Consider the following 26,792-nt stretch of genomic DNA (forward strand, 5'->3'; position numbering starts at 1 on the left):
CTTTGGCACAGGATAGTTGTATAATTTACAACTGTCATTGACCAGCTAAGTGTCACCTTTATATATTTGTCAACAAATTTTTCCCTTGCACTACAAAAAGCAACACTTACAAAAGTACAATATCCCCACCGTGTGCTGAAGATGCCTCGATGGCCATTACTTCTGACTCCTCCATCTCCACTCCTACCACATCAGGTGGAAATTCTAAGATAAGGCAGCAGCTATTGTCTTCATCACTTCCACCATCGACACTACAGCAGCTCCTGACGTCACCACCCACACTGAAAACAATATGTGAATGTGGTGTAAATGTCTCAAACCTTTTTTTGTGCATTCTACCACTCCTCCTACACTGTATGCAGGATATACATTAGTAACACTTGGATAGCTCCCTTCAGGCTATATTTACAGAACAGTACTGAGTTCTAGGTACACTAGCTATAATACTTTGTATGTCATCCAAGGCTTTTTCTGTATAGAAAACAAAGCTGTAACAAGACTGCCACAATGTCTATAGAGAGCTGAAATACCAAATATTTTTTTGGTAAATGACCTAAGTATCTCTCTCTTTTTTTCCCTCCATCATACGTTCGACCCAATGTCGTACTTGTCTTCACATGTATCAATGAGGATAAATAGTGTATTTGTTGCATTGTGCAAATCAGTAAAGAATACAGTAAATTGCAGCAGCAGGTGGAGTGCCTTGCATATTACCAAATTAAAGACAGAAATCAATTTGTTATCAAAATATGTGAATACTGAGCTAGATAGGAGGATGTTTTGCCTGAAAGCAGCTCAAACAAGCATGTAGCAGTTATTACTCAAAGTATGTACACAAAGAATTGTATCTTCGACTAGTCTGTTTTGGACCCTCTGCAAACCAGCGATCTCATAACATCACATTTGCACACACTGCATTGCTATATATCTCGTAATTTTTACAGTCTTTTATTATTTAATTGGAGAAGTCTCATTGTGATGTTATTGCAGAAATTAGGTTAAATTACAGTGTATTAAAATAGGAGGTGAATGCCTTGCATATTGCTAAATTGTGGAGAGATGGTCGACTGGCTTGTGGTGATTGCACCATCTGTGGTCGTGTGTGCTTACCATTGCAGACAGCTGAAACCAGAAGAGATGCCAAGTAGCAACGGTAAATAGCCTGATGGAGAAGCCACCTCTGATTGCTGTAAAAAGCAGTTGTGTATCTTAGGCTCACAGGAATTGTTATTGGAATATATGGAAATAATTCTCTCTGTCTCATTAGGCGCTTTAACCACTAGAAGCTGACAGTCACAAACATCAATGCAGGTTCCACTGTTCTACAGTAATATACATTATATGTGTAATTTTCACATTAAAATAAATATTAAACTTCATTGTTCAACACAAAGGTTTATTTTAATCATGTTCATTTTTAATATAATGAAGCATTATATTTCTGTCAAATGAGAAATCTCACAATTGACGATCGCATCGCCAATGTTCCAACAATTTCACTTGCAACTCAGAGTCAGTGGGTTATGTTTGTCAAGACACATTTTCAGTCAGAGCACAGGAGTGAAGGGCACCACTCGTTCTCAGTATTATAGATGTCATATTCCAGTAACAAGTCCTTAACGCACTACACCTTCTCCATGCTCTTCACAAAGACACATGACTGTTGAAGTAACTGAGCATATACAGTTCAGCAGCATCTCCAATAGTACGCCAGCTGAATTAATACCGTGCTTGCGGTGATTCTCCATTAACCATTTTGCAGAACTTATCTCCAACTCATAGTAGGGTGTTGGCAATTAAAATCCAGAATGCGAGATGCTTTGCAACATATCAGTCATCTGCAGTGTAGATTTCTTGACAATCAAGGAACACATCAGACATCACTACACTTATGACTTCAATTTCAAGACTAACACTGATGCTGTAATCAGCACTCGGACTAAGACTGATGTGATTTATATTTGGAAAAGTGGATATATCTAGATTCTATGCAGAAGTGATCCAATAGGAACTGTAGCTGGGTAAACACCTCTTGTTTCCTAGTGGATTATAAAATCAGTGGGGCATATTCCCTCACCACAGTCTGTGAGTTGTGAGTATTGTAGAAAAGATTACATTCCACACAATATACTTCAAATTTAGCTTGTATGTGTTTAACATGTGTTTAATATATGTTTAATGTAGGTGATAGATGTAAAGTAAACTAGTTCTATTACTATAGCCTAACTATGTTTATTTAAATAGCAACAACAACATTATTTACTACATGTTTCCTGTACTCTGTAATTACTTGTATGGGGTAGTATAAATTATAATGCAGCCTCCAACAGAGATGAATAGGAGTACAGGTAGCAGCTATGTCAGCTCTTCACTAATAGCAGTACTGAAACTACACATAGTGTGTGTTTAAACCGCAAGTGTGTGTGTGTGTGTGTGTGTGTGTGTGTGTGTGTGTGTGTGTGTAAAACTAAACTAAACTCCACCTGAACAGGCCATGAAAGTGCAACAATACCGACCAGCCACTGTGTCATCCTCAACCCACAGCCATCATCATTTTGGGATATGGAGGGGAATGTGGTCAGCACACTGCTCTCCTGCCAATATGCCAGTTTTTATGAGACTGGAGCCACTAATTCTCAATCAAATAGCTCCTCAGTTTCCCTCACAAGGGCTGAGTGCTCCCCACTTGCCAACAGCTCCCAGCAGACTGGATAGTCACCCATCCAAGTGCTAGCCCAACCTGACAGTGTATAACTTTGGTGATCTGATGGGAACTGGTGTTACCACTGAGGCAAGGCTGTCGGCATGTGCATGTGTGTGAGTGTGTGTGTATTTACCACTAATAACTCAGAAGTATATAAGTATGCATATTAATTGCTGATACATGGGTTTGTTGGTAAGCAGTAAAGCTGAGTGGGAGGAAATAACAACAATTGTTTATTTAAAATCATTGTGTTGCGGTACAGTATTTCAAAAACATCTGTCTTCTACAGGCCTTACATTCATCCTGTATTGCATCGAATACTGCATTGGAATACCATCTGTAAATTCAGCCTCCACTTATTTTATAGTTATAGATTCAACACTTACACACTTCGGTACAGGCATTGACGCATTGCTCTACTTGCTTTATATTTAGACTGCTGTTGTGCAAATAATCAGAAAAGTCGGTCATAGTATGCCTCTCTTACTGGGTGCCAACTACACAATATATCTGTAGCAATTGCTAATGCACTTTATAGACCACAGGTTTGTGGTATTCTCGCGAATGTGAGAAATATTTCGATCCTTTCATTAATTCAGTTTTAGAAGAAGTTCTTGGTCAAGAGACGGTAAAGCACATGTTATAAAAACGGAAGCAGCGAACCAATATTTGATATCGATAGCGCTCATGTGATGCAGCAGTAGAATACATGAATAGCCTCTCATGCTGTAGCTTACAGCGGTCATAAGGAAGGAAAATTCCAGAATAGCAAAATATGGATGGCATTATGCACTAACTCCGTGACCAGCCACACCCAGGACAGCTTCATCGAACGTTCTAGCATGCCAGTGTGCAACGGGAGCTGTATAAGTAGGACATGACTGTGCTATTGCAGGGAGAGGGGTACGAGCAACGAGCATATGATGCCATCTCCATGACGCTCATCAGTCTGAGCTGGACTTAGTTTATTTCATCAGCCTCAACTAAAGTAGGACCCGTATTTGACTTAGAGAACGTCGAGTTAGTTCATCATAGATCAGAACTTGTGACTAGGACAATGTTCCTGGGGTACTTCCAAGCAATGAACTCACATCGGCAATTAAATACGTCTACCCTGTTTCCTGAGTAGCCCTACTGAGTTACGCCCTACTGGAGAATCAGCAGATAGCACATCACCAGTAAACTCATCGAATTTTATTGTCTGAGGTAAGCATTTCTGTCACTCATCGAGCTGTCTTTATCACTCCCTCTCAGGACACAACAGAGGGCATGTAAAAGTGTTGTCAAATGTGGGGTATGTACTTTATTCAGTGTTTAGATAGGAGATTCGGACTACAGGAATAGGTATAGGGAGAATAAGGGATATCAGTAGAATTCAGACCTGATCCAAGTCTGGATGCATGCCTTGCCAGTTTTGAGGAGGAAATAGAGGGCGTCGCGCCTTACCACCCCCATCAGCATGAGGCTCAGCATACCAGAGGGCACCACGCCACTGCCATGAGAACAAGGCTCACTGAACCAGAGGGCGTTGCACCATGCCACTACTGTGAGCATGAGGCTCACCATACCAGAGGGTGCCATACCACGTCGCCAGCATGAGAATGAGGCTCATCTTACCTGAGGACATCACACCGCACCACCATCACGAGTACGAGGTTCACCATACCAGAGGGCGTCGCACCACACTGCTGCCACGATGAACGTGAGGCTCAGCATATCTGAGGACAGCGCACTGCACCAGCACTGTGGGCGCATAGCTCACTTCAGCCGCACATTTAACAGCTCGCCAAGTCTTCAAAGTCAGTATACGTGGCATCTGACGCCAATTTCCACAGTATGTCAGCTTCCAATGGAGATAGGTAGTACCTTAACTATAGTGAGCCTACTAAACTAGGCTAAATTCTATGAAGACAAAGAACAACTTTCAGAGTTTTTGGACAACTGCGAGAGCACTTATAGCTTAGTGGAATCTAAAGCTAAGAAAGTGTTTCTAAAATATATCATTAGTCAAATAACGAGCTCTACCCGTGTAAGTTAGTCAGACATCATACTGAAAGCTGGTCGGCTGTGAAAGCAATACTGTTACAGAATAACGAGAAGAAGCGAAATCTTGATTATTACATGTGTACTATGTTCGGTAGTTGGCTGGGAAAGGAAGGAAGTGTCATTCAGTAGGAATCTTGGGTGGACACTAAGCAGTGTCACATTAGGGGGACCATGAGGAGAGTCATGGAGGAAGAAGAAATGTCCAGCAGCAACGCATTAATTGGAAAGTTAGGAAGGGTTATGTTTATCTAAAGTTTATACGATGAACGAATCAAGACAGTGCTATAAGCTGTTGTGACCGTAGAAAATTTTAATTTTTATTCTTTCTTTTGTGACCATAATAAGAGTCCAGGCTCCATAGGCAAACAACCTGCCGACATTAAGATATAGTCCACCAGGACGTCGGGACAAGATAAGCGGCGGAGGCTGCCAAGTATGGCTTGTTGATCAAATAACTTAGTGTTTGACTTCCTGCCAGAGGAAGCAGCACGAATCAAACTTGCGCAATGGAAGACGCAAACACCAGGGCGATAATACAAGAGAGAGTGTCAGTCACGTGCGGAAAAGACTCGTGTGGAACCAAATTAAGTTGCGTGCAGCTATAAACGAAAGTGTCGTGTGGAACCGAAGGCATTCTTGCGCAAGCCGACCAGTTAGAAACGAGAGTGTCGTGTGGAACCATAGGCATTCTTGCGCAATCTGATCACTTAGAATTGAAAGGGTCGTGTGAAACAAATTAACTCGTGTGCACCCTAGTACATAAGAAACGAAATAAAAGGCCAGGCAGCGGAATAGCTAGAAGCAGAGATTCAGATGCAGATTCAGAGCCAGTTCCGGCGGTTTGGAGATTCTGCAGCGAGACGCCAGTGGGGCTGAGTAGGCCCATAGCAGCCGATACAGCTGATAAAGACTTCAGAGAAATACCAGGTGGAGACTGAGCACTGGCAAGGACGAAAGACCGACTCAAAATGCTTTAATTGTGGTAGAGGAGGCCATCTAGCGTGAGAGTGTGGACGGAAGTATACCGTCCACATGGTAGATACTGTTAAGGAAATTCCACCTAAGTCCGAGCATATAAGCGATTACCTATCAAGAAATTGGATGTTCATGAATTTGGGGGAAACGGTTCAAGTATCGTTGTACTCCTCCCATAAGATGGACGCAATGCAGTGTCACCTGGAACATTCGTCCCTGCACTAAAGCAAAACCCGTAACTTGCTTCACGTGTCACTGGCCTCGTCGCTACGCTTAAGATCGTCAACAAAGAAGGCGGGCCAACATATGCAAGAAAAAAGCACCGGGCAGCGATCGACAGTCGTAATGACGCAGTCCCGTTATGCCACATCAGGTATCATAAAGACCGCCAACAGTACCAGAACTACAGAGTAGAGATGTGAAAGGGTTGAGAAAGTTATTAACTGATAGCGGAGCTCATGTCAGTTTAATGAAGACCAACGTATTGGATGATCAGGTGAAATAGGATTCCAGGAAGACAGGGACAATCAAAAGCATAATTAGTTAAGACAGAAGGGCAGATGCTAGTAATGCTGGAAACGAGAGCAGGTACCGAATGGGTTACTAAATTCCAATCCATGGGTGGTCGCATTCGTCAGTCGTTTGATGGATTGTTGGGCAGACAAATCCTTGAGGATAATAAGGTTGTTCTGAATTAAGCACGCGGAGATTTGAGGATAAGAGGTGAGTGGGTTAAATTGCAGGAAGTGCGAGAAGATGCTCACATAGCTCAACGTGCAGTCAAAAGTAATAGCAAACAGGAGGCCGAACGACCTAGTTATGCTTTCGTGAGGAAATATGATAGTATTCGAAGTACAGTAGCTGTAAGTCCCAGCGTTGCGACACTCTATAAAGGCAAACAGGCTCAGATGCGATAGCGGTCTAAGGCTCGACACTGACGGCTTGCTCCGGGACTTACGTGAGGATAAGCTCTCTGCACAGATGACCGGCCGGACCCCGCAAGCGCCATTGCAGGCTACAGTAGCCACACCCAGAACAGATAACTGAAAGATCGCAAAACGACCGAATGGAGGAAAAAAAAAAAAAAACCAGAGGGCCGGAGGCGCCTTCAACCAGAACACCCATTAGCCATTCACCTGCAGAAGTAGTGATCGGCCCATGGGAAAACAAATTTTAAAGGTACCAGTGACACGCAGACTAGGGACTGAAGCCTTTATTCCCAGGCAGGAAGTTAGAGTACGAGTGTATGAACAGGAAGCAATAGTGGCAGTTCGAGACGAAGAATCTATCCTCGTGTGATCTGCCCCACTCATATGGCACCCTCTTTTTCAGTAAGTCGTGTAGTGGCTTCGCAGTTTTACTGAAATTACTCACGAATCGCCGATAGTATCCAATTAGGCCCATAAACACTTCAATTGTGCTGTAGCCCTTGGCTCTAGGTATTTCTCTATTACCTCCAGCTTAGCAGGGTCGGGTTTTAATCCTGAAGCAGTTAGTACATGTCTCAGGAACGTAACTTCCTTTCGTCAAAACTTGCAATTATCTACTTCAAGTTCCGTCATCGCAACTGACTGAATACTTCTTCTAGGCGCACATTGTTCTCATCTAACGAGGCGGTCATTACATCATTATCGTCAGATATATGAAGATTTGTTCCCCTATATTCCGGTTAGCACAGTATTCATTAAACGCTAAAAAGTGGATGAAGCAGTTTACAGGCCCATTGGCATTTTATTGTATTCATAGTGGCCTGTTGGTAAGCTAAAAGCCGTCTTTTCGCGATCCTCCTCATCAATCAGTGCCTGAAGTACCCTTTACTTCGCCTTCCCCAACCACTGGCATCTAATTTCCTTGAGATCATAAGGAGGGAAAATTCCAGGATCTGGTGCTTGGTAAACTTATGCCATCGGGCAACATCCCTCTGTCTCAGTTTTTGGCGCTTGTTGTTGCACCTGTTGTCGCAAATGATAGAAAACAGGGTTAAAAATCAAGTAAGATATAGGCTTGGAAATTCTTGTTACCAGCGAGCCGGACGAGACCGGACGTAGCTTATGTGTAATGTTTACTCTTCTAACAACAGCGGACTATGCCGCATCACCTAAAATTGCAAGTCGACAAATGTGAATTTCTAAGGACGGAAGTTACGTTTTTGGTGCACGTTTTGACAGCGGAAGGTCTGAAACCCGATCCCACTAAAATAGCAGCAATAGAAAAGTATCCGCAACCAAGGACAACTGCTGACTTAAAAAGTTATCTGCGCATTATCGGATACTATCGCAGATTTTTGAGTAACTTTAGCAAAATTGCAAGACCCCTACACGAACTATTAAAGAAAGGAGTTTCGCATGTTTGGGCGGAAGCGCAGGAAGAGGCGTTAACCAAGCCATCGATACTGCAGTATCCAGACTTCATTAAATAGTTTTTATTAACGACTGACGCCAGTAAGTACGCGTCAAGGGAATATTTGAGTCAAGGTCCAGTGGGAAAGGATTTACCAATTGCATACATATCACGTACTCTCAACAAGGCAGAGTTGAATTACAGTACAAAAGAGCGAGAGTTGGTTGCCATAGTATGGGCAGATAAGTACTTCCGACCGTATCTCTTTGGAAGGAAGTTCAAGATACTCACGGACCATAAACCACTGATTTGGTTAGGTAGCATTACGGATCCATCGTCAAGATTAATGACGCTTCGGTTAAAGTTGGAAGAATACGATTACCAAATCATATATAAGGAAGGAAAGCAAAATCGCATGGCAGACGCGCTATCACGCATTCGGAGTGTACAAGACAGCGACAAACAAACACAGCAGGTTACAAAGAGGAGCACAAACGAGACTGATAGGCACTAAGATAAGCGAGGGGACGCCGCAACTAAGAACGCAATCAAGGACTCGAATAGCAACGAGATAACGGAGACAGAGGCGACAGCTGAGATAGCAGACCCCGAAGAGAGAGCTGACGCGACTGGGATAAGCGGAGGCAGTAACACATCCCAGATAAACAAAGATGATGTTCTGAGTGCAGAGGACAAATTTGCAATTCTAAAGCAGATGCACATATCTCTCATAGGAGGCCATCAAGGAATGGGAAGGACGTATGAACGAATAAAACAGTACTACACATGGCTGGGTGTGAAATCTGACATAGAGAAGTTCACAAGGACATGCGAAAGTTGCCAAAAGAACAAGATCACACAAGCTAAGACTAAGCAACCACTAGAGCTAACTCCCACCCCAGAATTTATATTTGAGCGCTGTGATATTGATATAGTAGGTCCATTACCCATTACCCAGTACGGGAACAAATATATTTTGACTTTTCAAGACTCTCTCACGAAGTTTGTAATAGCCGAACCAATAGCTCGGCAAGATGCTGATACAGTTGCACGAAAATTAGTGGAAAGCATTATTTTAAAATTTGGGATTCCGACGGCTCTGTTGAGCGACATGGGAAGCAATTTCATAGGCGATACCATGAAACGAGTCTGCAAATTACTGAGAATAGAGAAAATACTAACGACAGCGTTCCATCCGCAGTCCAATGGAGCGCTAGAACGAACACACCGTACCCTGACGGAGATGCTGCGACACTATGTGAACCGGGACCAGATAGATTGGGACGGATTGGTTGCATTCGCATGTTTTGTGTACAATACTACTCCTCATAGTACCACGGAATACACACCATTCGGATTGTTCTTCGGCAGGAAGTGCAATTTGCCGGGATGGCTACAAAAGAAACCAGCAAACGTAATCTACAATTATGACGATTACGTGACGGAGATTCGACGGCGAGTACAAATATTACACCAAGATGTCCGTGAGGCAACACAACTGAGCAAAGAAAGAAACAAAAATAACTACGACAAAATACAAAACCTGAGGGAATTTAGAAGGAATGATCACGTATTGCTGTATGACAAGAGCGTGCGTCGGGGACGATCGAAGAAATTAGATAGCCTGGGCGAGAGCCATTTACTGTGGTTGATGTGCAAGAACCTAACGTAATAATTAGGCTAAAAAGGAAGAAATGTATAAAAGAGCATGCTAATGAGCTGAAGGAATTTTACTGTAAGGAAATGTGAATATTCTATTAGAAGACGTGATGTAAAAGGAAGAAGGACCGCAGGCGACAAAGGAGGAGAAGAGTGACAAGTATAAATGCCAAGGATGAAGGCACTGTGGGTGACAGCAATAGCCGGGAGTACAAGTGCAAAAATTCCAGTCATCGCCGGGGATTTACTACGACAACCAAGGCAGCGTGACTTTGTACAGCACAACATGGAGAGTGGTGAGCTATTTTAACCTCAAGTAACTGCATGACAAATTTGAGGACACGCAAGAGGTTGTCAATAGAGCGGTAACACATTGCATGGGTAAGCTGAATCAGGCAAAATGAAGCACCGGAGGGTGAGAGAATGTACAGCAAATTGTGAAATAGCATGTGAGTAAAAATTCTAGATCGAAAGAGTTGGTTTATCAGTTGGCTAGGCATGAACGACCGAGGGTCAAAAGAGGAGTATTAAATTTTATAGGGAAGGCAGGTAAGGTATTGTTTGGCACATTAGATGAAGATGATGCGGCATTCTTCAAAGCCAAAATAGACGTACTCGAGGAACAGCAGAGAGAGCTGTTACGATTGCCCAAAGAACAAGAGACCATTGTGAGAGCGTCACTGACAGGGGTGAATCAAACACTTAACGCGCAAACCTAGAATACTCAGATAATTGCAGAAGGAATAAGAAAACTAAGTATGCATGTAGAGCATTATGAGAATAGCACTAACAGTAAGGTACAACATGCCTTGATTCTCTTAACTATTACGGAGCAAATAATGCAGATTACTGGTATGTTCAATGAACTCGAGAGGGAATACGCCTTATTAGTCTCTGCAATAGTGAACGCGCAGAAAGGTCTGTTAGAACCACACTTGATTAACCCCTACAAGTGGTCAAGTATTTAGAACTGAAAAAGAAGATTTAAGAGACAAAAAGTTCCCCGTTGAACTCACGAAGGACCAAGGGTATCTGTTACTTCGTATAATAGATATAGATGTAGTTCTCGCCGGCACTACGTTAAGTTATGTGTTAAATATAGCTTTAGTGGATAGTTACGTATATACGTTATATAGAATATGGCCATTACCCGTGGATTATGATCAGGTAAAAAAATTGTTCGCTTATATAGAGCCTGAGAAAAACTCATTGCTGACTGATGATGCGAAACGACAGTACGCGCTACTGTCCCGTAACCAATTACACTGTAAAACGGTCACGCTGAGAAGTCAGATTTGCAAGCAGAGGTTTGTTTTAATGTCCACCTATGACCACGAACGATGTGAAGCTCGTATGCTCCAGCCTATAACAGAAGTTCCAAAAGATTGCAATCAAAAGTATATCATATTGAATTAAAGAATCTGGACGCAGATACAAGACAATGAATGTCTGTATGTCGCACCCAAGGACGAGGGTTTAACGATATTGTGCAATGAGTTACCCCCTAATGATTTTATCATAAGAGGTACTGGTAAATTAACATTTACAAGCCAGTGCAAAGGATATGGCGCGCAAGTCATGCTACAAGCTGACCATGTAATTAGTACTAATGCAAGCAAGAATGACATAGTACCTATGTTAAGTTTAGACATAGACTGTTGTATGATAAATGAGGAAAAGCAGGAGGTCACAAAAATACCTGTATCGTTACCCTTAGAACATACTGTAAGAAACTTAGATGACCTAGAGATAGCAAGTCACAAAATAGATGAACTACAAAGCGAAATAGAATACGAGCAGTAAACGACCTTCCGAGGATGGTCACGAAGTATGTATTCCGTGTGGGGATACACAGGTTCAGAAACCCTAGTTGTAATTATTATAATATGTTGCTCATGTATCTATTGTAAGTGTTGTCGAGGGTGTGGCAGAAGATTGTGTGAACTAGGAGGAAATTGTTGTGCTAAAGTGGGTGTGACAAATACGGTGAAAACAGATAGCCGCCGGGAAAGAAGTGTCCGATACGCTCCTTCCCTCTATTCTGTACAGTGTGGAGAGGAGGAATATGGTGGAGAGTATGAATTAAAGTATACACGACGTACTCCTCTCCCCGATCGAGTGCAGTGGAGAGAGCAAAGTCAAAGGCCACGACTCACTAAAAAAATCGAACAACGCGCAACTACAGTGGAGTCGTTGGTACCCAAAACAGATAGTAGATGAAAATACAACTTAAAAATTATGTACAAGTGTAATTTGAAGTTTAATGGTAAATTATGTTGTATAATATTTTATGTAACTTTTTCCTTCTCCTTTTCTTTTGTGTTGTGTTGCAAACTGTGTGTACGAAATTTTAAAGTGATCATAAAAAAAGAGGTCTGTACTATGTGTAATATAATGTGAAACCTTGGTTATATTAGGTAAAGCTCTGGACTTTGAATTGTGTAATCCAAAACTTTGTATTGTTATGTGAACTACGAATAATGAAAAGAATGATATAGAAGTGTAGTGTGGAAGTTACCACGACAAGTATATGAGGACAACAAACAACCAAATGTCAGTTGTACTTACATTGTGCTTTCTACTTTTTTTACGACAATGTACTTGTATTAGAGTTTATGATGTGAAACCATGTTTTAAAACAAAGTCTGGCAAGTTTCACTGGCACCGCACGTGGAGATCGAAAATTTTGTAACCTCGAGAGTCCGAGCTTACAAAATTTTCCTCTAGGGGAAGGGGGGTGTCGCGAATGATGGAAACAGGGTTAAAAATCAAGTAAGATGTAGGCTTGGAAATTCTTGCTACCAGCGAGGCGAACATGACTGGACGTTGCTTATGTGTAATGTTTACTCTGCTAACAAGAGCGGACTATGCCGCATCACGAGGCTCGAGAGCCGTTACAAGCCGCAACCCTTGTACACAGTGAACATAGCGGAGTACGGCCTGTTTGTCACGTAGGCATCACGGGCCGCCGCGTGACACACTCGCACTGCTCTAGAGTACTGGAAACTTCTAGAACAAGTGGTGCAGGGTTCACTACCGCCTATAAAAAGGCTAGCCGCCTTAGTGTTGAGGGAGTATTGACAGTGATGGAGCAGCTGGTCAGTCGGTCAGATATGGTTTAACTGGGGTTATGATGCTGTGAGATTGTAGTTCAGTGCTGCATAACCACGAGGGGACTTAGACTCATTTCCATGTAGACAACACTTAGTCTGGTGCGCCCACCTCTGCTATATTGGGACATAGGGAGCTATGAGAAGTTACACTACTAAGAAGACTTTGTATATAGAACTGTTTATAAAATGGATGTGCCAGGGGTGCTTCCAGTGTACATATCCTCATGGAATGATTTATGATTGCATCCAGTGTACCATGAGATCCCAGCCGAGTTCCGTATTCTAACTCACCCTACAGTCCTCTTTTCAGTTGAGCAAGTGCACAGAAGGCAGCCCACGACCACGAGACCTCCTGCCAAGTAAGTTCTTTGATGCGCATTCTTGCAGTCCTTCCATTCCCTCTCAGAACTCCTCAGTGGGACACGGCACTGTGGGATTCCTGGTCTGTCTTTCTGCTTGTGAATAAAGACCCCGGTTCCTAGTTCGAGTGTCACTGGTACCTTTAAAATTGGTTTTTTAATGAGCAGATATTGTTTGGTACACTTGAAGAAGACAATGCAACCTCCTTTAGGGGGAAAATATATGTGTCAGAATAAGAACAGAGAGACCTGTTGCGACCGTCTAAAGAGCAAGTAACAATAGCGAGAGCGTTACTGAAAGGGGTAAATCAAACTACAAACGCGGGGGCGAAAAATGAGCAAATTGTTGCCGAAGAAATTATAAAACTGAGCATTCATGTAGACAAATACGAAAACAGTACAATTAAGAAGGTACAACGTACTATGATGCTAATAAAAATAATAGAGCAAACAGTGCAAATTACGGCTACGTTTAATGAATTGGAACGTGACTGTGATTTGCAGATTTCTGCCATAGCGAACACGCAAAATGGTCTGTTGGAACCACACTTGATATATCCTGTACAGGTTGTTAAGTATCCTGAAGTGGTTAAGTACCATTTGAAAGATAAGAAATTTCCTTTTGGACTCACGGGAAACGTATTTTTATCAGGTAATACGTTTACTTATGTGTTGCTGTATCCTTAGTTGATAGCTTTGTATATGTACCTTATATAAGGTTTGGCCCCTACCACCTGCATTTGATGAGACGAAGCGATAATTCGCTTATATAGCACCCAAAAAGGAATTTCTGGTCATAGACGAAGTGAAGTGACATTATGAGCAACTGTTCAATGAGTAACTTCTATGCTAAACAATCACCCTGAGACATTAGATATGTAAGCAGAATTCGTATTGAAGTCCACATACGATTACGAACAATGAGAAGCTCTCATGCTGCAGCCTGTAAGAGTAATTACTAAAAAAAATGGTTCAAATGGCTCTGAGTAATTACTAAAGATGACGATCATAAATACATAGTACTGAACGCTGGACACAGATACGAAACAATGAATGGTTGTATGTCGGCCCAAAAGAGGAATGCTTGATTGTAATGGGTAACGACCTACCTCCTACTGCCTACTGACCTCATTGTGCTAGACACAGGCAAGCTAAGCTTTTTAAGTAGATGCAAGGCTTATGGTACCTAAGATAAACCTAGACATAGATTGTTACCTAGTGGAGGAAGAGTAACGGGAGATATTCCAGATCTCTATAATCTTAAAGATTTACAAGAGCTCAAGATCGCTGGACATAAAACAGAGAACCTACAAAGTGAAATAGAGTACCAAAAACGTGCGACCTTGAGAGGTTGATCGAGAAGCGAGTACTCCATGTGGGGGTTAGCTGGTTCGATAATACTCTGTTTCTTAATTACGATCTGTTGGAAGTGTAGCTGACAACTTTGTAAATTTGGAGAAAGGTGTTGTACTAACGTATGTGTAGTGATTAGTAGCACTCCCATACACATTTTCCCGATTTGCACAATACGGTGAAGAGAAAGAGTTAGAGGAGTACGGTGCTAGAGCAATTCGACGTAATACTCTCCCTGGTCGAATGTTGTGGAAGGAATGAAGGCAACCACCCCAGTATACCGGAAAGTCAGGAGCTGACATGTCCACGATAGAGTCATCCAGATTGTGTCCTGATAAAAGATAAAATGATGTGTTATACTGTGTGTAATTTCGAAAGGTGTGTTTCTGTTGATTCGAATTAACTGGATATGGATATGTATATGACACCTACATCCCAAAAATAATGTGTACTGATGTGTTATACGTCATGTAATTATAAAAAGTGTGTCTATATTGTGGTACCAATGATTCCAGTAATAAGAATTTTATATTATGTGAAACTGTAACATATAGCCAAGAACGAAGTGTAGTGAGGTGTTATATGGCACATACTCATGAAAAATTGTAACTCTGTTGCTATGCGAGAATGTATTGTGCGAAAATATGTACTACTGAAAATTGTGATTTTATACGGTTCGTGTGAATGGAGCAGGGCGAAGAAATTTATTGTATGATGACTATTTTCCTTTATGGACCTGTTCTAACGCATTTTTTCATACCTAATTATGTTACATGCAAATAAAGCTATGAAACAGCCCACTTGCACTCACAGCTAGGCAACGAAAATTTTATAACCTCGGAGGCTCAAGCTTTCCTGGGAAAGGGATGTGGTGCAAATGTAAGATATATCCCGACCAGCTCATTACTTCAATTTTGTAAGAAGTTCTTGGTCAAGAGGCAGCCGAGAGGCTGTTTCAACAGCGGAAGCGGCGAACCAATATTTGATATCGATTGAGCTGATGTGACGCGCAACAGCAGCTTACGTGGATAGTCCCTCGTGCTGTAGCTTACAGACGTCGCAAGGGAGGAAACTTCCAGAATGGCCGAATATGGCACAAAGGCCGTGAACAACCGCACCAAGGGCAGCTTCACTGAATCTTCAGCAGGGCAGTGTGCAAAGGGAGTCGTATAAATAAGAGCAGTCAGCATTACTGAAGGGAGAGCAATGAGCCGGTGTTGCCATCTCCATGACGCTCGTCAGTCTGAGCTGTACTTAGTTTATTTCCCTAGCCTCGGCCAAAGCAGGTCGCATGTCGGCCTAAGAGAACGCCTAGTTCGTTCTACATTGACGGCAGCCTGTAACTAGGACTGTAGTTCCAAGCAATGAATTCACACCGGTAGTGAAACACTTCTACCCTGTTTCCTGAGTAGCACTACCGAGTTACGGACTCTGCACCACTCAAACCTTGCTTTTCAGCTGAAGTCGGGTATTCATCAGGTGTCCCACCATCAGTTAATGTCATCGAATTTCATCATTCTAAGTAAGGTCTTCTGTCATTCATCTTGCTTTCCTTCTCTCAGCCTCTCAAGACACGACAGTATCATTCAGAGATCGCGGAACCACACCAGAGTCGGGAAGGTGAATCGATACCACAAATATTAGGGATGGTTCTCTGTAATCCGCAACATCCGATGGGAGACGCTCCAGAATACACGTCCTCCCGCTCAATGTAGCAGCGCCCACACACTAAGGTCAACATGAAGTTGAGCATTCAAGAGCTCAGCCCATTTGGAGACCTCAACTAGGGCTGTAAGCATCATCGTTTAAGACAGTAGTGGCAGGCAGTTGGTAGTGGCAGAGGCCGCTGTCCATCCAGGTGCATCGCTGCAATAATGAAAACAAAAATTACTTCACTAGATTGTGCACCCTAGTACTCTCTCTCTCTCTCTCGCCCTCACACACAGAAACACACACACACTATATATATATATATATATATATATATATATATATATATATATATATATATATATATATATATATATCCTTAAGTATCTACTGAGTCTAATTCCAATATTACCTTTATAACCCAGATTAAGTTACACACACAAAACTGCTTTTTAAAGCAGTACAGCTTTGATTCCATATTTCTAGATTTCCAGAAGGCTTTTGACACCGTTTCTCAGAAGAGACTTCTAATCAAATTGAGAGCCTAAGGACGATCGCTCGAGTTGCGCAAATGGATTCGTGATTTCCTGTCGGAAAGATCAAAGTACATACTAATCGACGGAAAATCATCCAATAAAACAGAAATGATATCCGGCGTTCCCTAATGAAGTGTGTAGGCCCTTTTGCATTTCCTAATGTAAATAAACGATTTAGGTGACAATCTGAGCAGCCCTCTTAGATTGTTTGCAGATGCTGCTTTCATTTAATGCCTAGTAAATTCATCAGAAGATTAAAACCAATTGCAAAAATTATTCAGACAAGACATCTGCATACGAAACTCCAGTGCCCGTCTTGTTAAGAAGAACGATGCAATGTTTTTCTGGCATGCATGCATTCACACGCTCTGCAGTATCGTATTTATCGGTCGATACCAGGCAGTTGAAAAGTCCTCTCCTGTACGAAAATTACATAATGCTTGTTCAGGCACAGATTTTGACGCAGGAACGACGACACACGGAGGCTTTGATCTGGCTGTGAGTCGCACACGGATAACCAAAGTGGTTAAGGCTACAGCTGGCATAACGCGAGAAATCCAGGTTCGAGACCTGGTCTGCCACAAATTTTCACCGTCGTCGTTTCCTCATACAGCTGAAGATCGTTCGTATTTGAAACTGTGAATAAATTTCGTGTAAGATGTATGTATGGTGCGAAAAGATGATAATTGTCTCTACTTAAGGAAAAATGTTAGGGGATCCACACGACTACGGAACGAAGTCCCTTTAATTTCGGTTGCACGATAAGTCTCACATATTTAAAGGTTGTTCTAAAAAATGGTTCAAATGGCTCTGAGCACTATGGGACTTAACTTCTCAGGTCATCAGTCCCCTAGAACTTAGAACTACTTAAACCTAACCAACCTAAGGACATCACACACATCCGTGCCCGAGGCAGGATTCGAACCTGCGACCGTAGCGGTCGCGCGGTTCCAGACTGTAGCGCCTAGAACCGCTCGGCCACCACGGTCGGCTTTAAAGGTTGTCAATTCGATTAAATATCTAGGAATTACAATTACGAGCAGCTTAAATTGGAACGGTGACGTAGATAATTACTTGCAGGCGTTGTTCGCCAGGAAATATCATAGGCGTCAGCTGTGAACTCAGACATACTTATGTGCTTAAAATCTCTAGAAGTTCCCAGTTGTGGATTATTCTTTGAGCATTGCAACGAACGGATCATGAATATTATATCACGAGCAGGTGAGAAATATGATCCGCGCGAATCAATCTGTTCGGAAATTTGGTTGCGAATATATTGGTAAACGTATGGGATTATGCAGTGTGGTAGTAGGTCCAAATAGAAACAATGTAATGTTTGCGGAGGAAAGTATCGCGTCAGTTTTGCTACGGAAGGACTTTTGTTTAGAAAATTTATGGTCATATGCGCAGACCAAGATTTAAGAATTGTGAGTGCAGATCAAAGGTAGAGAGAGCTATCTAGCTTCAGGCGCATATCTGTGGGTAAACTGTAAAATCGCATAAATTTATCTGGTATGTTCTGGACAATGAACACACGGAATGTGGTACCAGATTTGAGCCGAAACACTGTGTTGCTTGGGTAACTCAGTTGGTGCCCACACGGTAGCTCAGCGTGTTCGGTGAGAGGGTTAACCGCCCTCTGTAATAAAAAAAAACTGAGTGAATGGATCAATAACGAACTTCACCGGGCGTCAGGGGACGTCCGCCACGAACAATTGCAACTAACTATAACGAACAAAATGAGATTAAAAAAAAAAAAGTTCGTAGAGCACTTGCCCGCGAAAGGCAAAGGTCTCGAGTTCGAGTCTCGGTCCGGCATACAGTTTTAATCTGACAGGAAGTTTCATATCAGCGCACACTCCGCTGCAGAGTGAAAATCTCATTCTACTGTGTTGTGTCATTAGGCACGTTTCGACTCACTGTAGGGTCATCATCAGATGTTGGGCAATCACTGGGATTTTATTTTGTGGAGCACGTGCGGTTGGGTTTATGGTGCTGGTGAAAACGACTGAATTAGGATAAAATCTATACGAATTATAAACAGAGTCAAATGTTTAGCCGTTAGCATGAATTCTTAAAGCCGCCCGCATCTAAGCGCTGTATCTTCACGCTAGTATAAAATCAGTTCTGACTCACCGCTATTCTCACAAGTTTTTGGATTATTTGACTTTCAAGTGATCAAAATAATAATGTGTTTTGGTATTTCTGTGTATATTTTAGGTAGACTTCACACAGATTTAGTTATTTTTACCAGTTGAACAATTCAGTTGGTTAAATGCGTGTTCTGCAAATTAAAGTTCCTTCAAAAAAGAAAAAAAAGGAGGATTGTGTGGGTTGCTATGCGATAAAGTGAGAGAACTACGAAACTGAGAGAATTAAAAAGGGGAGAGAACCTGTAACTCGACATACCTTTCTCAAAGAACACATCTTTTCTAATTGGGCCTGGAGCGTTTATTTCTTCACACAATCTACGACATTTATTATGTATTACTGAAAACTGCATGCTACCAGTATGTAATCGTACTTAACTTATTGTTGTTACTTAACTCTCGTTAAATGTCACTGCGAACAGATATGCATACGAAGAAGTTAACATACGTGAGTGATATTATAAATTATAATTTACCTGTTCTGGCGCTTTGTACCCGCATACAACCCAAATCCCGTCCACGGAGTTTCTGGAAGAGATTTCCCTTACTGCGGGATTTTTATCTTGCACTCCTTTGCAGCTTGATGCTATGGGTGAGCAGCAAACTGTTTTGTTGTGCTTTGTTGTTTAATTCTTTAATAACTTGATAATCAAATTATCACTGATTGAATTTTGAATCAATTGCTTCTTACAATGCCAAATTAGAAATGGTACACCATGTTAAGTATGTGAAGGAACAGTTATTCAAGCTGCTTGTAGCTACAGTGGTTTAGAGAGGGAGACTGCAACAGAATTGAAGGCGCAGTGTACATGATGTAGGAATGATATTTTTGACATGGGGTCAGTATTCGCCTGCATGATCACACTACTAGCGATATGAAAGCATTTGATGAATGGAGCGGTATCTAAATGGAATCCCACATCTAAACTGCTCACAGTTACAAGCACGTGTGGAGAAATACCGAGAGGAGCTACGTAAAGCCAAACACTGTACACTGTGGCAGATTTGTTTGCTGGCCAGTCTATAGTGATGATCGCTGAAACAAGACGTGGTTCAAAGGAGCAACGCTTAAATTTCAAGTTTTGCTACAAACTGCGAGAAATGACAACAGCAAAGCAGACGTTTTGGCACAAGTGTACAGAACAACATCAGTGAGTGTGAAATGTTTTTCAACTGATAACAGCATTTACAAGACGGAAAGGAAGCTGTTTTTGATGCGTACACTCGGTCCGCCACCAGCACGAATGATGAGAGAGAGGGTCAAATAAGTGTGGTATAGACTATCACGAAATCAGTAACTATCTATGAGTTGATGTCTCCCTTCTTCGTGCTGCCTCAGTTGACTGAGGAATTGAAGGTAGCAAACGTGATTTGACACGCGTGCAAACTGTCGTCAGGTGTATGAGACCTGATATTGTTATTTAGGTCCGGTAACGTACAAACAACCATTACGAGTGATGAGCACAGCTGCTTTGTCCTTGATGGCTACCGACGTTCGGCATAAATATTTCGGTTAGTTCCAAAAGAAATCATTGCCGACAGTTACAGACAGGCTTTCAGACGTCGCGAAAAGCTTACTATAGCCTTGAGAGATAATTTACAAATCAAATGCAAGTACATTGCTCGTGTCTCCCCTTTTCGTTGTGCTGTGTTGTGGTAGCCCTTATCGCCGGCCGGGGTGGCCGAGCGGTTCTAGGCGCTACAGTCTGGAACCGCGCGACCGCTACGGTCGCAGGTTCGAATCCTGCCCCGGGCAGGGATGTCCTTAGGTTAGTTAGGTTTAAGTAGTTCTAAGTTCTAGGGGACTGATGACCTCAGAAGTTAAGTCCCATAGTGCTCAGGGCCATTTGAACCATTTGGTAGCCCTTATCGAACTTTTTTAACGCGCCTTGTATAATTGCTTAATTTTTCCGTTGACTATTGGTACCTCTACAACTGATCTGCTACGGTACGTATAGATGAATCATAAAACATTGTGTGGAGTGTCACAGTCGCAGCCGCGGTCGCAATTATGAGCGTCCGTCGGCCACCTTCATTGCCGACGAGAGTATTACGAGCGTAAAACAAACCTCACCTAGAGGGCCAACAACCTGTGTATTGCAGTTGATCAAAAAATGTTATTGTTCTGCCATCAGGAGCCATCCGTGGACACACCCCATCATCCTCTTCCTCGTGTCCTACAGAGAACCCACGCTCTGGCGACGTCAGTGAAGTTTCGTGCCTGTTTACAGATGGTGGGCAATCACAGGAGCTTTATTTTGTAGAAAAATGGTACAAATGGCTCTGAGCACTATGAGACTTAACATCTGAGGTAATCAGTCCCCTAGAACTTAGAACTACTTAAACCTAACTAACCTAACGACATCACGCACATCCATGCCCGAGGCAGGATTCGAACCTGCGACCGTAGCGGTCGCGTGGTTCCAGACTGTAGCGCCTAGAACCGCTCGGCCACTCCGGCCGGCTTTATTTTATAGACCACGTGTAGTTATTCGTTGGGCTTATGTGTTGGTCACAACAACTGAATTAAGATAAAGTCTCTGCTAATCACAAACAGAGCTAAACATTTAGCATGTATTCAATTCTCACAAGTTTCTGGATCGGATGACACATAAGTGATCAAAAAATAACGATTTTTTAGTATTTCTTTGTATAGTTTCCGTTGACTTGACCCACATTTAACAATTTTTTCCAGCATCACAATCACATTCGCTAGATACATGTGTTCTAGGAATTAAAGTTTCTGTAGAAAAAGAAAAAAAAAATGTGATGGGAAAACAAAGGAAGCTTCAAAGCCGGTTAATGGGGCAAAATTTTAGAATCTCATGAAACGACAAGCTGTCGCTTCTACACAAATGAATCGAGGTTACAATGGCGGCGAGGAATGTTGTGCGATAAGGTGAGAGAACTACAAAGCTGGGAGAACTATAAAGCAAAGACCACCTGTAAATCGCCACTTCTTTTTGAAAGAATACCTCTTTTTTACTTGGAGGTTTCATTTTTCCACACAAAATGTGACGTTCATTATGTATTACTGAAAACTGCATGCTACCAGTAATTAATAACGCCTAACTTATTGTTATTACCACATTCTCATTAAAGACTAATGCGAACAGCTGTCCATATGAGGAAGGAAACCTACGTGAGTATAAATTAACAACTGCCTCTTCTGACCCTTTGTACCCGCATACAACCCAAATCCCATCCACGAAGTTTCTGGAAGATATTTCCCTTACTGGGGGATTTTTATCTTGCACTCGTTTGCAGCTTGCTGCTATGAGTGAGCAGCCAACTGTTTTGCGGTGCTTTGTCGTTTAACCCTTTAACAACCTGAGAAAGAAATTATCACAGACTGAATATTTGTCAGAAACCAGGTAATAATCAGAGAAATTTACACAAGTTACGGTTTCTTTCGCATCAATTGGCAGGAAATGTGACAGAACAAACAGGAAAATTTCGGATGAAGGTGACTGTGCAAATGCCAAATGGTAAACCATGCTTAATACCTGAAGGATCTGAGTGATTCAAGTTGCTTATTGCTACACTGTTTTAGAAGGGGGACTGCAACAGAAATGCGAGACGCAATGGATATTGTGAACGAATTAGACGAATGGAGCGGTTTCTGAATGATATCTCCCATTTAAACTGCATACACGTACAAGCGCGTGAAGGGAGACATGGAAAGGCACCGCGCAGAACCGAACACTGTACGCAGGAGCAAATTTGTTTGCTGGCCCGTCGAGCGTGATGAGTGCTGAAAAATGGCGTGGTGCAAAGTAGCAGCGCTTATGCGTCAAGTTTCGCTACAAACTGCGAGAAATGACAACAGTCAGGCAGATGATGCTGGCGCAAGTGACGAAACAGCATCCGTGACTACGAAATGTACTTCGGACTGATTACAACACTTCCGAGTTGGAAAGGAAGCTGTTATTGATGCGTACATTCGTGAGGACCCACCGGCTGGAATGATGACAGACAACATCAAATAAGTATGGTATAGACTGTCACTGAATCAGTAACTATCCATGAATTGATATCTTCCTTCCTTGTGCAGCCAAAATTGACTGAGTAACTGAAGATAATTTCTGGCATACGTGAATTGTCTCGAATGAACGAAATATATCTTGTCTGCGAACTATCGCCAGACAGTACGAGACCTGGAGTTGTTATTTAGATCCGGTACGATATATGAAAACAAACATTACGATTGACGCGCACAGCTTTCTGCCTTTCATCTCGCCCGACGTTCGTTGTAATTATTTCGATCAATTCCAAACTATAACATACGAATATTATTTAGAAAGCAAACTAAAATACCTCACTCATAACTTCCGTTTTCAATGTGTTATGGTATCACTACAGATGAATAGTAAAAGACTGTATGGTGTGTTTTTTCACAATTGTTTCGTACAGTATCACTGAAGGGTGTGCCTGGAACTGACTGGCTGACCCTTGACGTTGTACCGGGCTAGTAGTTGGGTCCTAGGTACTTTACAACCGAGAACACGCTTCAGAACCAGAGACGAACCACACTTGGTCCCGATTCTGCAACCAGTGAAGAGAGCTCGTCAACATAGAAGGTTTCTCAGTTGGTGGTGGAACGCTTTCTACACCAGAAGCTCAAAGGATGACGTTAGTTCGGCAGACAATACTTAGACAAATCCCTGTGTCACTGACGACTGGCGGCACTCCTATCGTATGGCGTTGAACAATTCATTTCACAGTCAACGTATATGTGATATTTCCGAGTGACAACTTGCAGGTTCCTAAACACCATAATGGTACAAACTAACAAAACGAACATAAACACATTTACGTCCGACGCTACATATGCTATAATTAAAACATAAGGCTTTTCTTTCAGTTCGTATACACAGTCTTATATACTCACTGTCATATATACTGATGGTAGGCCAATGCAGAAAACGAAGTCTTTTAGTAAACAAGCTTTTTAAATTAACGAACGAAAGTAGACTTGTCAGTTTTTTATGTTATTCTTGCTACTTGTGAAAAATACATGACTATAACAATGAAAGTAACCATATTTGTTTGTTATACTTTATAAATTACCAGTCTAAAATTAAAAATTGCTTCACAGAACATCAAAAATCTCCCAGATCAAAAGAAATAAGTTTAGATCAAAATTTTTATTTATAACTTGCTGCACACATTTCTGTGATACCGAGAGATTTAGTGATAAGTAATGAAGTTCCATTTCACTGCTTGTGGACACTGATATTGTTTTCAAAATTTGGTAGATTGTTTACGACGAATTCTAGTAGCGAATATGTTTATTTTGGATGTGATCGCCTGACTACTGGACTGTCATTTAGAAAGTGGCTGTGGATAACCACTAGGCATTATTCTCCCTCTCTCTAAGTTTTGAGCTGCAACACAATGTTAAGTCATGAAACACCAGTTAACGGAAATACACCAAATACGTTAATATATTAATCTGTTTGATTAAAATGCTAGCAGTTATGCAAAGAGCGACTAAGGTGTTTCAGAAGATAAACAAACGGTTTCTTCCCAATAAAATTCTCATAGTTATATTCCTCCAAATATTTACAACAGTCTACTCTGTTTTCTGGCGCCTGTTAATGTGCAATGTTTGTCTTTCATGTTATTCCATTCGATGTACAGAACATAAAGAAAATGATGCAGAATCAGTTTTGAGGGAATCATTTCACAGTTCTCTGAGAAAATGTAGTTGACAGTTGCTTCCATTAATGTCTCTCTATCAGGGTTAACTGAAATGCTTATGTGGCCTGCGGAAAGTTATAACTCTGCCTGGTGGAAGTAAGCGGAAGATCATTCGCTAGACAAGAAATCCAGTTAAGAATATTGCGTAGATGCATTCGTCATCAGATGACAACGACAGTGATAGTTCCGAGACTAACTGTACTTAAAGAGGTAATAAATGTAAGCGCTGTATTCGCTAACTTACTATTATTATCCCAAAAGTAAGTGATTTGTTGACTCACTATGACCTATTCTTCAATAAATTGCGACTTTGATGCCAGAGTAACCCCCAGAACCTCATAATATTTTTGTGTTCATTCTATGAAGAGAAACATAATATCGACCGCTTAAAGATTCTCTAACAGTTAGTGCTCTTTTTCATTTGGCCGATGTTCTCAAATACCTATATTCCTCAATACACATCTTTGTGCTCGATATTAGGCACATATTTTGCTCTATAGAATTAAAATAGAAGTGCAGAAATAAAGTGACTGATATGAGGCAATTTTGTGTGAGAAGTAAATTATAGTTATAAGAAGAGAGATAGAGAAGCAAGTTGTCTTGAGGGTAACTCTATGTGACATTACACTCGAAATGAGAGACACTGCACTCCTTACTAGAACGTAAGTTGAAACATTTTGCTTTTTCTGTAAACGGTAGGAACTATGAAACGACAATAATAATTGACAAAGTAACTGACATAAGGAGTGCTAAGGCACCAGATAAAGCTCACGTGGTAAAGCCATTTCGTTCAATGTATTGTGTCTACTGAAGAACCAATGCTTACCTTTCAGCGCAGACTGAAGCGTCTCCTCGCACCCCTGCCCGACTATCACATCGGAAGGGACAGGAACGTCGTGTGCACACGCAGCTATCGGCATCAGCTACGAAACTCACCTGTAAAGATAAAAATCACATTAAATATTGATGAGGCACAACACTCCAGCATTAAACATATTTATGAAACCTACCTTAGCTATTGTTCTCTTCCATACACACGTTTCGTGAATTTCTTTTCTTTCATTTGCTGTAGAAGTGCTTCGTCTGCTCCCTGATTCAGCTTCTGACATACTTATGACTTAGAACTTGAAAAGATGGAGTGGCTGAAGCGTAATTAAACCCCAGAGGACTCCAAGGGCTCTTGTGTGCTACAGGCACTGTCTGGATATTCATTAGCGTTAAATAAACAAATTTCCTATTACGTCATGCTGAACGTTTGTTTTGATTGGCTCTACTAATTTTATGTAAAGTTTTACTGTGAACCTCAACTTCGCACTCGGAGGAATGAAGTGGCTGTGTCGCCACCTGTGAAAAATTAACTGTTTCATTTTTGTTTTTCATTTCTGATGTACTTCACTTTTCGGATAAACCCCTTACAACGGCGACAGCCAGTTCAGATTCCTTCTACGGAAAGTAATTGATGTTAAGACTGGAAGCATGTGACATTATTCAATAAGGAAAACAAGGCGGTTATATTGATGGATCAGCACTCTAATTAATTTACACGAAGCACCTGACTGTTAGAAACCGTTCCGGACTGGTCGGCGTACTTCACCGAGGCTGTTTCGGAAATGACTGAGACTCGCTGGCTGAGCAGTACAGCTCCGAGGCGTCGTGACGCGACGCTTTATCAGCAAAGAGATAAGATAAAGGTACCGCTAAGCTCGCAGCGTCTCGCCGCTGTGTGCTTGCGCTCTTGTAAGGTATACACATTCTTAGCGTACTGCTCGTTTTAAAACATACTTTAGTGTCGATGTAACGCTTCAAATCAACATTTCTAAAGTCTAATGCTAGGTCTCGAGAGTACCTGCGAGAGGCGCAGAATAACCATTAACTCAACTGTTTCTATGTGAAAGAGACTCGGTGGGCGTTTTGGGTGAAGGTTTTCGCCATTTCATTTGTTTTTCTCTGTCTCGCTGTTGCCGAGCCTCGTTGTATTCTTGGCAGTAACTGAGTGACGTAATGATGGGGCTGAGGACCCATATTCACCGCGTTGAATGGGCGGGGGTGGGGAGGGGTTGCGGCGCAGCAGTGCAATCGTCATCCATCTGGTCATCCAGGTTTAGATTTTCGATGATTTCTCTACATAGCTTAAGCCGAATGCCGGTATGGTTCCTTCGAAAGGACATGATTGATTTTATTCCGCATCTTACCACATTTCGAGT

The 26,792-nt window shown here is 41.8% G+C and overlaps 1 protein-coding gene across 1 annotated transcript; it reads right to left on the reverse strand.

The window, feature by feature from the left end:
• Positions 1–26,174, reverse strand: LOC126236975 (uncharacterized). The gene is made up of 3 exons (XM_049946693.1): positions 25,599–26,174; positions 25,415–25,524; positions 1–281 (listed from the first exon to the last, which is right to left on the reverse strand). Exons 1-3 carry the CDS (start codon positions 25,695–25,697, stop codon positions 107–109), a joined length of 384 nt encoding a protein of 127 aa, XP_049802650.1. The 5' UTR covers positions 25,698–26,174; the 3' UTR covers positions 1–106.
• Positions 26,175–26,792: the final 618 nt, after the last annotated feature.

Source organism: Schistocerca nitens, chromosome 2 (genome assembly GCF_023898315.1).
Source record: "Schistocerca nitens isolate TAMUIC-IGC-003100 chromosome 2, iqSchNite1.1, whole genome shotgun sequence".
Classification (NCBI taxonomy): domain Eukaryota; kingdom Metazoa; phylum Arthropoda; class Insecta; order Orthoptera; family Acrididae; genus Schistocerca; species Schistocerca nitens.